The sequence below is a fragment of the Leucopleurus acutus genome (genome assembly GCF_964270905.1).
Source record: "Leucopleurus acutus genome assembly, chromosome: 3".
NCBI lineage: Eukaryota > Metazoa > Chordata > Mammalia > Artiodactyla > Delphinidae > Leucopleurus > Leucopleurus acutus.
This window is the reverse complement of record NC_139145.1, coordinates 82,562,358-82,575,928: the sequence shown is the minus strand read 5'-3', so window position 1 is coordinate 82,575,928 and position 13,571 is coordinate 82,562,358. Positions and strand designations below refer to the sequence as shown.

The following is a 13,571-nucleotide window of genomic DNA, read 5'->3' as shown; positions in this document are numbered from 1 at the left end:
TATGGTTTATCACAGGATATTGAAACCATTCCCTGTGCTATATAGTAGGACCTTGTTGTTTATCCGTCCTATACATAATAGTGTGCATCTGCTAATTCCAAACTTGTAGTCCTTCCCTCTCCCACCCCCTCCCCCTTGGCAACCACAAGTCTGTTCTCTATATCTGTGAGTCTGTTTCTGTTTCATAGATATGTTCATTTGGGTCGTGTTATAGATTCCACATTTAAGTGCTATCAGATGGTATTTGTCTTTTTCTTTCTGACTTACTTCGCTTAGTGTGATAATCTCTAAGTCCATCCATGATGCTGCAAATGGCATTATTTCATTCTTTTTTATGGCTGAGTGATAGTCCATTGTACCTGTATGTATATGTATGTATATATATGCCACATCTTCTTTATCCATTCGTCTGTCAGTGGACATTTAGGTTGTTTCCATGTCTTGCCTATTGTAAATAGAGCTGCTATGACCATAGGGGTGCATGTATCTTTTTGAATTATAGCTTTCGAAAATTATAGCTTTTATATAGCCTGGGTATATGCTCAGGAGCGGGATTGCTGTATTATATGGCAACTCTATCTTTAGTTTTTTGAGGAACCTCCATAGTGTTTTCCATAATGGCTGCACCAGTTTACATTCCCAACAACAGTGTAGGAGGGCTCCCTTTTCTCCACACCCTCTCCAACATTTATTATTTGTAGATTTTTTTAATGATGGCCATTCTGACCGATGTGAGGTGGTACCTCATTGTAGTTTCGATTTGCATTTCTCTAATAATTGGTGATATTGAGCATCTTTTCATGTGCCTCTAAGCCATCTGTATGTCTTCTTTAGAGAAATGTCTGGTTAGGTCTTCTGCCCATTTTTGGATTGGGTTGTTTTTTTGTTATTGAGTTGTATGTGCTGTTTGTATAGTTTGGAAATTAAGCCCTTAACAGTTGCATCATTTGCAAATATTTTCTCCCAGTCTATAGGTTGTCTTTTCATTTTGTTTATGGTTTCCTTTTTGGTACAGAATCTTGTAAGTTTGATTAGGTCCCATTTGTTTATTTTTGCTTTTATTTCTATTGCCTTGGGAGACTGACATAAGAAAACGTTGGTACAATTTATGTCAGAGAATGTTTTGCCTATGTTCTCTTCTAGGAGTTTAATCGTGTCATGTCCTATATTTAGTCTTTAAGCCATTTTGAGTTTATTTTTGTGTATGGTGTGAGGGTGTGTTCTGACTTCATTGATTTACATGTGGCTGTCACAGTTTTCCAACACCACTTGCTGACAATACTGTCTTTTCTGCATTGTACATTCTTGCCTCCTTTGTTGAAGATTAATTGTTCATAGGTGTGTGAGTTTATTTCTGAGCTCTCTGTTCTGTTCCATTGACCCATACGTCTGTTGTTGCGAGGCAACCATTTTTAATGTTTATCTGTGATCTATTTTTCCCCTTTGAAACTTTCAAAGATAATCTCTCTATTCCTAGTATTTAAAATTTTACGATGATCACCCTCGGCACAGGTCTTTCATTATTCTCTGTGCAAATACTAAGTAGAACTTTCCTTTAGAGATGCCTGCCTTCCAGTTTTCCTGGAAAACTAAAGAAATAGAAAAAAATATCATTTCTTTCCTTCCACTTCTATGTTCTCCTTTTGAAGTTAGTTGTTAGACGCTCTGTGTTCTCTGAGAATATATCTTCTTTATTCTCCCCTTTCCCTTCTTTTTTTTGTCTTTTTGTTCTACTTTCTGGGAGATTTCTACCGATTTATATTCTAATTGTATTGCAATTATTTTTTATTATAATTTTAAGTTTTTTAAAAGTCCCTCTTTTTTATTCTTTAATTGCACTCCTTTGTAGCATCCTGTTCCTTTTATGGATGTTATATTTTCCTTTAGTTCTTCCATGATATAACTTAGAAAGTTCAGGAGTCCCACACCCCATCACTCTCCATTGTCTGGAGATTATTCTGTTTCCTCCCTTTTCCCTTCTTTCTTTCCTTTCTTTCCCATCCTATTGTTGTCAGTATCTTTTTTATAGAAAGTATACTTCCAATGTGTACTGATCATTTGCTAGTCTTTCACGTTCAAGAGTGGGAATTGGAAACTTTGTATGGAGAGAGGAGCTTAGTGTCTGGTGAAATTCACTATGGGTGGATAAGTGGAAAGCTGCATTTTTCATTAGAAAATGCTTGCTGTTAGTAATGAATGTCTTTTCACTGAAACTATTCTGTTTCTCCAGAGAGAAATATATTCTTTCTCTGTATTAGTAAGTTCTAATATAGGGTCAAGAACAGAGAGTGAAGAAAGTAAACTGGGAATGTTGTTGTTCAGCTTGGAAACTTGAATTTAATTACCACATTTTCAGCCCCAAACATCTTTCCTGACCTTAGCTGGGGCCTGCATCAAAATCTCCAGTGTTTCCTCAGTGAACAAACCTCTATCTCCTGTTAGTTGTCTAGCAATACCAGGCAGGGCAAGCACCTGGGCATCTATTATGCCATATACTTAGACATCATAATTTCTCCTGTTTTCAGCTTTGGACTTTACCCACTCATTGCATGACATCTGGTTTCTCCAAGTTATGAACCTTCCATGGGTTCTATAATAATCTATGCCTTTTAATTTTGGGTATTTAGGCCATTTATATTTAATGTGGTTACAGATACGCTTGGGTAAATCTGTCCTCTGGCTACTTGTTTTCTATTTGTCCTATCTAGTCTCTGTTCCTTTTTTCCATTTCTGCCTCCTTTTGGATTGCTTATCTTTTTTTATTCTATCTTATATCCTTTATAAGATTATCACTTATTATTCTTTGATGTATTATTTTAATGATTCTTTTAGGAGTTATAGCATACCTATACACTTAGGTATACTATAACTAAATTGTCACAGTTTTATCTTCCCCTGACACTGTATCACTTACTACAGTCTACCTTCAAGTGATAATGTACCACTTTACCTATAGTATTTTCACTTCTCCAACCTTGCCGTTTTACTTGTGCATATCAATCAGTAAGTACTTGGATGAATAATCAAGGAGACCTTTCTACAGATCTCTGGATCTCTCTCTGTGCAGATGTTTCCTCTCTGGTTTTTCGCCCTATAAACTCATGGCTTCCCTGTATTCCCAGCTCTGTCCTCAATTTGGGGAGACCTCTGGGCTCTGCTGATTTCCATACCTGAGCTACATTCTGGAATCTTTCTTGAGGCATTAAGCTGGGGCAATTTTATGACTCGCTTTTGCTGTTTACCATCTCTCAGGGATCATTGTTCTTCATTTCTAGATTATCTATGTCTTGCTCACTATTGTTTCAAATATTTGGTTTTGTAGTTGTTTCAAGAAGCAGCATGAATTCGTCCTTTGTTGTTCCATCTTGGCTGGAAGCAGAATTCCCCATGCCCTTTTGTTTGTATAAAAATGTGTTATTTTTTGGGCTTCCCTGGTGGCGCAGTGGTTGAGAGTCCGCCTGCCGATGCAGGGGACACGGGTTTGTGCCCCGGTCTGGGAGATCCCACGTGCCGCGGAGTGGCTGGGCCCGTGAGCCATGGCCGCTGAGCCTGCGCATCCGGAGCCTGTGCTCCGCAACGGGAGAGGCCACAGCAGTGAGAGGCCCGCATACCACAAAAAAAAAAAAAAGTGCTATTTTTCGTTCTCTGATTTCTCTTTTCTTTCTTTTTTTTTTCTTTTTTGTTATTGTGGGCTTATACCTTTTTTAAATTGCCTTACTATCATTTTAGCAATATTTCAGGAGAGAATGGTGGATTCAGGAGAGAGAATTGATGATAGATTGATCACATGCATTTGAATCTCCATAATACTTTTCACTATAACTGAGGCTGACATTTGCGATCAGAGCTGAAAATTAAGGTATTTTTGCTATTCGTAGTATTAATAGTATGTTTAATGGAAAAGGATTAATAAACATAGTTTGTCAGCTGTAAGCTTCCATTGTTGAATATTTTTCACATGTGTAAAAATAACTTATAAGTTACCTACAGGTCTTGGAACATAACATGACAAATCTGATTCATATTGATTGATGGGAAAGACTCATTTCTGTCCCTTTTTTGTACTTCTATATTTGTGATCCTGAAGGCCTAACATGTGGCCAAGGGCCAGTCAGTTTGAGAAAAAATGTTTCATATTGTCATATTAATTAATTCAATAAACACCAATTCCCTGCTCTATTCTTCTAAGTGAAGATAAAACAATGAGTAAGGCATAATCTTTGTGCTCAAATTCTTTATAATTTAGATTCTCGGGGCATGTTTGATAAGCAAAGTATACATAATATGTTATGACCCATGTTGACATTGACTGATGGCATGAGAGATATCTATAAGAGGCTCCCAGGATACAGAGAAAGGACCTATGGTCCAGCCTAGAGTACCATGCTAAAAATGCTATGTGGAGTCTGGAAAAGGGGAGTTATGAGCAGATTCTCAAAGTACAAATCAGGGCTAGGAAGGTGGGGGAGGGTGGTTTTAGTCAGAAGGAAATGTACCTGTAGAGAAAGAGCTGGTGAAGAGGATGGCATAACTGCCAGCTATTACTGTGGCCAGAGCTCCTGTTACTTATGGAATGGTGCTGTGAGAGAGGCAGGAGTGATGGGCAGAGGCTGCTTCATTGAGCGGGAAGAATTCAGTAATGCTCTTGGAAAGATCACCCTTGTGAATTTAAACAAATATTATGGAAAGCTGCCATATTTGTGATTTAAGAAACAGTGGTATACCCACAGTCAAGAATGAATGAAGAAATGAATGGAAACTAAGAAAAGGAACGTTTTACTTCTTTTAAAACATTAAAGCTGATCTTACAATCTTTAAGTCTCTAAAACATGCAATGCTGTAAAACAGCAATAAGTCCTCTCCCTAAACGCTAAAGTCCTTTTTTTAAAAAGCTTGCGATCATTAGGCATTCCTTACACTAATTTTAATCTTCTTTAATATATTTTAATTAAACAAGCATTCATATTCATTAGAATTTGAATTTTGCCATGTGAGTCATTTCTTCAAGTCTTTCCCAGAATAGCTCCCCTTGTGGAGAAGGTCGGAATTGTCTGAGTAAGTTTGTGACGTGAACTTAAACTGTAAGAAACGTTTTGAAAATTTTTAACCGTTTAAATTGTATATACTGATCGTTCACAGTGGTGTGACTCTGGCATAAATTCAAAACCTGGAAGTGTTCTAAGTGAAAACGTCATCCTGTTGATAAGTCTAATATTTGTTTCTGAGTTGCCAAGAAAGAAACCTTTATTGTTCTAATAGTAGGTAATGTGGTCCTAATTACCTGCCTCTTCTTGACTAGTCATGACTAAGTATACCTGAATGTAAAAAAACATGAGTATGAAATGTTATTTTTCCATTCTGAGCCATTTTTCAGGTAGGTTAATTATTTATTAAGCAAAAAAGATAATTTACCATTGAACCCCAAGCCCTTAAATACCAACTCCTAGAAAGATATTTGTTTCTAATTAGGCCCTTCAATACAGCTTTACAGTATCTGACCCAATATAACATGCATAACATATAACAAATAATAACTGAATGATATAATGGCATAATACTTGAAAATGGTGAAGAGTTTAATGAGGATGGAAGCAATTTGTATTTAAATTGTATTTAAAACTTGTGTACTTATCAAATGTAGGTAACTAAAGGAGAGTCAGTGAATGCTTTTTATTGTAACTTTTAAAGTCATTTACTGCTCTAAACTTTGAAAACCAAATCAAAGTGCTTCAGGAAGAACAGATGAGAAAGACTTTCACACCCTTGCCAAAGTTGAGAAGATTTACCTGTGGGCACGAGCAGTGAAGGTGCCCCTTTAAAGACCTTTGTTTACAGTATGAAATCTCAAACTCCTCTTTGTAGTTGCTCTACCAAAGGAACACCATGTGCCTAGAGATGTGTTCTGGTCACTAGCGATGTAGCAATAACTTGAGGTTATCACTCAGACGTGGTCACATTTTCTAAGTGGGTAGTGATTGAGGACACTTTGTTGATATAGAAAGGGTGAAGAGTATAGTTTTTTCAGCCAGAAAGGTTGTCCATGTCTTAAGACATCAATGTAAAATGAGAAAATGAAAGTCAAGTGTTGAACACATAGTGAGGGCTCAACACATATTTCATATGCACCAGGGAATTAGGGCCATTGGCTCTTATACGTATCAAATCTTTGTGTAAATCATGATTTGTTAAGAAGAAACTTTGTCTCACAATTAAGGGTTGAATAGGCCATGAAGCTTTTGCCTCCCCTCTCTCACGTAGCCCACACCCACACCAGGGTAATGTATTCCCTGTTTCAGGCAACTGCTTGATGAGGACTATTCATAGAAAGCCCCAATACCATGAGTGGGTTATTCATCCAAAGCTTACTTCTAAGGGTCTTGTTTGAAATAAAAACCACATGGCCGCATGGAAGCCTCATCACACAGGCATAGCAGGCTCCCCGAGCAGTCCACAGAGCCTGGTAGCTCATGTTGTAGCCAAACGACAGCATGGATCGTGTCACCCTAATCCTATGTGCATGTTATTTAACAGTTTCTCAGAGGAAATGCACTCATCTGGCTTCCTTAAAAGCTAGGAATTGATCTTGTTTTTAAATTATAGTTGATTTACAATGTTGTGTTAGTTTCAGGTGTACAGTGAAGTGATTCAGATAGATATATATTCTTTTCACATATATATATACACATATCTAGATTCTTTTTCAGATTCTTTTCCATTATAGGTTATTACAAGATATTGAATATAGTACCCTGTAGTATACAATAGGTCCTTGTTGTTTATTTATTTTATGTATATTAGTGTATATCTGTTAATCCCAAACTCTTAATTTACCCCTCCCCTTTGTTAACCATAAATTTGTTTTCTATGTCTGGTTTTTTGGTAAATAGGTTCATTTGTATCATTTTCTTAGATTCCACATATAAGTGATATCAGATGATATTTGTCTTCCTCTGTCTGACTTACTTCACTTAGTATGAGAATCTCTGGGTCCATCCATGTTGCTGCAAATGGCATTATTTCATTCTTTTTTTAAGGCTGAGTAATATGAGTACATCTTGACCTTCCTTTTGGCAATGACAGCCTCTCCACCCAGCCATCCTGGGAAGAGGGGACTCTGCATCTAAGTCATAGTGGCAGTTCCCTGGGGTAGAATGGTGGAGGTTGCTGCCCTCCCATCACCAGGGAATCACAGGATGCCCCTCAGCAGGGCTGGCTGCCTGTGTGCGTGCCCTTCCATTTTCTTTTTGAAGATACAGTGATGCCATCACTCTTCCTTACTCTGGGGTTCCACTCACTCCAGGCAGAGGTTTGTCTTTCCCTAGACCAAAGTAGCAAAAAATACCATTTCTTAGTTCTCTCTTCTTTGTTAGAAAACAAAGGTACCAAAGTGTTAAGCATAGGCCTTTCTGTATCCAAAGACAGAGGCAAGATCCACAGTCTCCCCTTCAGAGGTATGATACTGCAGAGGAAAGCTTATACTCTATAAACTTCCTGCACTTTGGGCTATAGATGCAGAAGCCTTGGAATGATATGAAGAACAGAAAAAAAAAGAGGGAGAGAATGCCCTGGCCCAATGTAGGTTGTATATGGGATCAATCCTGGGGCTCGGGTCATGGGGCAGCCTCCTTGCCTCCACAGCTCTGGCTACACAGACATATCGTCGAGCTGAAAGGCAGGACTGAGAGAGTGCAAGCTAGGGGATTATCAGCATGCTTTGGAGAGCAAGAAATAAGGAAGGGAAAGCCACCCCCAGTGGTATCTGAGAGCTGGGAAGAAAGGGTGGTCCTTACAGAAGTTGGATGAAGAGCAAGGAATGTCTCTAGTGACCAGAGAGAGTCTGGGGTGTGACTGCCATGGAGGAGGGCTACTCTGCCCCATGACTACACAGAGCATGCATCCAGGGCAAGTTTCTCTAAAGTAACAACTTGCATGGCCTCACAGTTGTATGCATGGTGGATAATAGTGCCCCACGATGGGCCAGAGTTACTGTTTAACATTGATAATTCAAGCAAAATTTTATATGTTTCTGATATAAAAATCCTTCTTCTCATTAGAAAAATTTGACACCTCATAGAATAATGAGGATAAACTGCATCCCTCTCCCTCTTTTTGACTATAAACTCTTTGTGTGTATCTGGTGAGGTAATAACTTATATTAAGCTCCAGTTCTGGGCATGGATTATGCAATCAGAGGTACATTTTCCATCTTCAAGGAGGATGGCTAGTACAGGACCTCCAGGTAGACAGTTACAATGTAGTCCTGTGATGGAGGAATATGTGGGATACTGAGGGAGCCCCAGAAATGGGTTGGGAGGAGCATAGATACAAGAGGCTCCCACCTGAACTTATTTTGAAAGATGACTAGGAGTTGGCCCAATAAGAAATAAAGGTAGCAAAGGGAACACCGTGGCTCCTTTTGGTACCAAGGGGAGGAGGGAGATCGGGGCACTGCATATTGTTCCACAAGTTGGGCACATCAGTGGGCATCAAGGAAGGATGAGATGTGAGCAAGGCCAAAGCAGGATTCAAAGATAAATGTGCGTTAATCAACTTAAACCAGTGAGAAAAGCAATTTTCATATTTTACAGTTTCTCTTTCAGATTATTTTTAAAGTTGAGAAATTCTGATGTCTTTCAGATTGCTTAGGTAGAACTCCAATTTTATTTATAATAATGAGCTTTGAAAACCTCTAAATAGAGCATTTTATAGACGCTATTAGTAAATTCACTGTATTGAATCAAACTGCCCTTGGAAGCCCTACTCTAGACTAATTAAGAAGGACTGGCTTTGTTTGCTATTTTTCAGGTACCATGATCAACAGGATGTTACTAGCAACTTCCTTGGAGCAATGTGGTTGATATCAATAACTTTTCTCTCCATTGGTTATGGTGACATGGTACCTAACACATACTGTGGGAAAGGAGTCTGTTTGCTCACTGGAATTATGGTAAGTGTCTTTTCACTTTCTGTCTCTTTGATGAACACTCAAGAAAGTACTTTAGACCATTCCATCCATGTGCATAAGTCATAGTATGCTACTTCAATTTCCAAACATCAGGAAGGCAGCATAAATAAATCAGTTCTCTGTTCAGAGAAAACATCAATAGTTCTCATCCTAATTCTCTTCATTGTGAAGCTCCATTGAGGACAGAGTGCTGCTAGAATGCTCTTTGTGGGCTATGTGCTAATTTGATGAGCAAATCTGATCTTAGAGCTTCAGCTTCAAGGTCAGAAGTTCTTTGTTTAAGTCTGAGTTCTGCCATTTCCTATTAGCCATGTGAACTTGAGTGAAATCCTCTTCTCTGAAATGTACTTCTCTCATCTGTAAAATGTGGACCATAATAACTATCTTGCAATGTGTTGAACGGTTGAAGAATTACATTTTTTTCCAATTATATAATTAGATAATATTTATCATTTTAACAAATACTTGCTGAGTGCCGATTATGGCGCTGGCCTAGCATCTGAGAATATAGCAGGAAAGGGATGAACTGTCTCTGTCCTGCCTTCATGGAGCTTACAGGGGAATGCCTACTTTTTAAAATAATTAACAAATCATTGTTATTTACATTTGTGACAAGTATGTGAGGAAGTAAGATTTCTGATCAGATTCGGGGGGACTGAGGGAGAAGAATGGGATCTACTAAGAGAAATAAATTCCTGGAAAGTTGACTTTTAAACTGAGGTGGGAAGGGTAGGTAGCCAGGCAAAGTGGGGGGAAGGCAGGGCATTCCAGGAAGAGGAAATAGTTTATTTGAAGAGAGTGAGGCAAGGAGGAGCTTGGTACGTTGATGTAAGGCCACCAGGCCAGGAGTGTACAGAGTAAAGAGGAAAAGTGGCATGAGTCTGGGGGTGGGAGGCCAGATCTTGGGGATCTCTTGAGTGAGGTTTGCTGCCTGTGGTGATGTGTCACTCTTCTGGGACACCTAGCAGGCTGAGACATGTTCCTTGCCCCTTACACACTATGATGTGGCCAGGGTTGGTGTGTACCGTTTGTTTTAGATGTCTGAAAATGAAAGGCTAGCAAATTGTCTAAAATTTATTATTATGTGGTGTGAACTTTGAAATGTCTAAGCCAGATGCACCACTTTTAGTGACCTAGGTTCTTATCTTCTTTTTATCATTGGATTACAGCAAAGAGCATTATCCTGATACTTGTTTGGTTCCTGCCTACAGAAGGATGTGAACTAGTACTGGAAGCTCCTTAGTCAGGAAATTCCCAGAATGTCTGAAGTTAGGCATCTCTGCCCAACGCCTTCATTGTGTCCACCCACAAGTTGGCAGGAGAGGAACAGGCTCCCCATGCGAGGGCCTTTGAATGGTAGCCAGGGCAGCGTGTACCCTTGTAGCAGCTGCCTAGGAAGATTGTTCCAAGAGTCAGAACTAGCTGGAAGGACTGAGTGCCCATTGACATACATAGAGTGGGAACATTCTTCTCCCACTTAGTAGCACTGAATAGCTAGATGTGAAAATAAAACCTGGGGGCTAATTTTAAGGTTACAGTAGTAACAAGATGACCATTCGTGGAAAATATAATTTGGGGTCATAATGTAACATTGTTTGCTTGTAAAAGAAAAGTACAGTTTTGTGAATTTTAGTGATTTTTTTTCATTAAAATTGGTATGGTCCTTTATGTTTACTCTTGGATCACTTCCTTTTTCCTCAAAAGATAGCATTTTATTATATAGTATAATGCTTTGGGAAATAAAATTTGCATGGATGTATTTTTGGAGGGCCCATAACAAGCCCACAAGGGACATGAATGATGCTATTTATAAACACAGAACTGGTAATTGCAGAGTCTTTCCCCTTATGCTTCTTAGAAACAATTTCCTTGGTTTTGCTTTTTGGCAAGATACCTCCCTTTTATTCTTGAATCAGGTATGACTCAGGGTTTATGCAAACCTCTTCATTTGCCACGGATCAGAGCCAAGTTTGAGGTTAACCTTGCCTGGATCTTGTAATACTTTTATCTTTCCTTGATTTTTTTCTCTGTCCCTAATGTCTCAAGAACAGCTCCTGCAAAATCTCATCTGATGGCACAAATTTTATATTTAGTTCATTGAACTACTTCCTTGCTTAGATGTCACTGGTGATCCTAGTTTATTTTTAGAAAATATTTTATAAGCCACTTTTAATCTATATGGACACAAAAATGTTATATGCAGTGAAATTTACAGTGACTTCACTGCTGTCCTCTAAGCTCATGGTGAAAACAGTCCCTCTGTCCTTAAGCTGAGGAGCTCCATTCCATCTCCCTCTTAAGGAACAGACATTTCTTAATTGACCCAATCAAAAATTGTTTACTTGCATATAGAGAAATTGAGTACTCTTTGACTAGCCTAATTGAAATACTGTGTAGAGTTGCATTGTCTCTATCCATCGGCCAAATAAATTCCCACAGAGTCAGGCCACAGAGCAGTCTTCTGGGAGTGAGCTTCTGGGAATTGGTTATATCCCATGTAAATTTCCTGGGGATGAAGAGCCTATGTATTGCAGTTACCTAGAAACTATTACAGAGAGTGGCTGACAAATATAGTTTCCTAAGACATAAATTTTTTTCAGAGTCTATAGAAAAGGTTAGTTTCCTTTAGATGAACTGTGTTTCTCTTTTGTGAGACAATTTTTTTTTTTTTTTTTTTGCTTTTGATATCAGGAAGTTTAAATACCAGTTTGTTACTTTGGGATTGTCTAAGCTAGATATGACTTTTTTTTTTTAATTTCAGGCTTTTTTTTTTTTTCTTTCTTTTTCCAGCCTATTCTCCCCTGGACTTTTGCAATGCATGTTTAGGTAAAATACATATTGTCACATTTCTCATGAGTCATCTCTCTGGCCTTTAATAAATTGTGAAAAAGAAGCGCAATTCACAATACTCCTGGGAGAGCACAGGGTCATCCCTGAATCATCTTGTGTATTGTCTCTGAAGTATGATTCTTTGTGTTCTTTTATATTTCAATTTTCTTGTTCTTGTGTTTAGGAAATTTTGATAGAATTTATATCTTTATGTGTTTTTTTTCACTTTGAAGTAAAATACAGTTGATCTGAATGCTAATACCTAAAAAGCTTTCCTATTTCAAAAATGTAGACATAAAGAAATTAGCACTGCATTATTTCTTCATAAAGCTAATGAATTATTTCATAGGATCATCTTAGATGTTCACATTTCATTGGTAAAAACTCAAAATTAAAATGTAATTTAAAATTTTTAAATAGCTTAATTTATGTCATGAGTTATATTTTTGGGAGCCAAGGACATTAAGATTTAGGACATTTCAGCCATGGTCTTGGCAGAAATATATTGTTAAACCATGAGGAGAGAGAGTTTTCCAGAATATTTCTAAGAGAGAAACAAATGGTCTTATCAAAAAATAACTTCTCCTTGCCTGAAATGTAAGTTGTAAATCCAAGACAATCATGCAAAGCTTTTTAAATGAGTTTTAGGTTGTGTTTACAATGCTATACATAGATGATTATGAAAATACTAAAACAAGTGGACTTCATATACTGAAATGCCTGAACAAGAATTCCATTGTGATAGATCAAACAAGTCAAGTAGAAATTTTTCTTTTACCAAGACCTAACTAATATTAGAGCTTAAGAGACAAAGATCTCTTCCTTTCCCCTGGGTATTATTTTAAAAACCTAAGATCATAGGATTGCCTAATAGACAAGGTCCCTCATTACCCTTCAAGAGAAAACTATAATGGTTGCAATTACTTACTTTTTCCTTATTCTTCTATCCTTCCTCTTTTTTAAAAAATGTTATTGAAATATAGTTGTTTTACAACATTGTATTAATTTCTTCTGTACAGCACAGTGACTCAGTTATACATAATATATATTCTTTTTCATATTCTTTTTCCTTTATGGTTTGTCACAGGATATTGAATATAGTATAGCTCCCTATGTTATACAGTAGAATCTTGTTGTTTACCAATCCTATATATAATAGTTTGCCTCTACTAATCCCAAACTCCCATTCTTCCCTCCCCTATCCCACCCGCCTTGGCAACCAAAAGTTCGTTCTCTATGTCTGTGAGTCGGTTTTTGTTTTATAGATATGTTGATTTGTGTGGTATCTTAGATTCCACATGTGATATCATATGGTACTTGTCTTTTTCTTTCTGACTCACTTTGATTAGTATGATAATCTCTAGGTCCATCCATGTTGCTGCAAATGGAATTATTTCATTCTTCTTTATGGCTTGAGTAGTATTCCATTGTGTGTGTGTGTGTATGTGTGTGTGTGTGTGTGTGTGTGTGTATATATATATATATATACACCACATCTTCTTTATCCATTCATCTGTTGATGGACATTTAGGTTGTTTCCATGTCTTTGCTATTGTAAATAGTGCTGCTATGAACCTAGGGGTACTTGTATCTTTTTGAATTATAGTTTTGTCTGGTTATATGCCCAGGAGTGGGATTGCTGGATCATATGGCAACTCTACTTTTAGTTTTCTGAGGAACTTCCATACTGTTTTCCATAGTGGCTGCACCAACTTACATTCCCACCAACAATGTAGGAGGGTTCCCTTTTCTCCAAACCCTCTGCAGCTTTTGTTAT

General features: G+C 37.7%; 1 protein-coding gene across 2 annotated transcripts in view; it reads left to right on the top strand.

Moving 5' to 3' along the window:
* Positions 1–13,571, top strand: part of KCNN2 (potassium calcium-activated channel subfamily N member 2) — a 186,989-nt gene that overhangs the window by 132,815 nt on the left and 40,603 nt on the right. Inside the window, exon 4 of one of the 2 annotated variants that reach the window (XM_082835503.1) lies at positions 8,806–8,947. In XM_082835503.1, the coding sequence (XP_082691629.1) occupies positions 8,806–8,947 (142 nt within the window). Of the gene's footprint in view, positions 1–8,779; positions 8,948–13,571 lie in introns of both variants that reach the window. The other variant, XM_082835504.1, reaches the window with a different exon arrangement.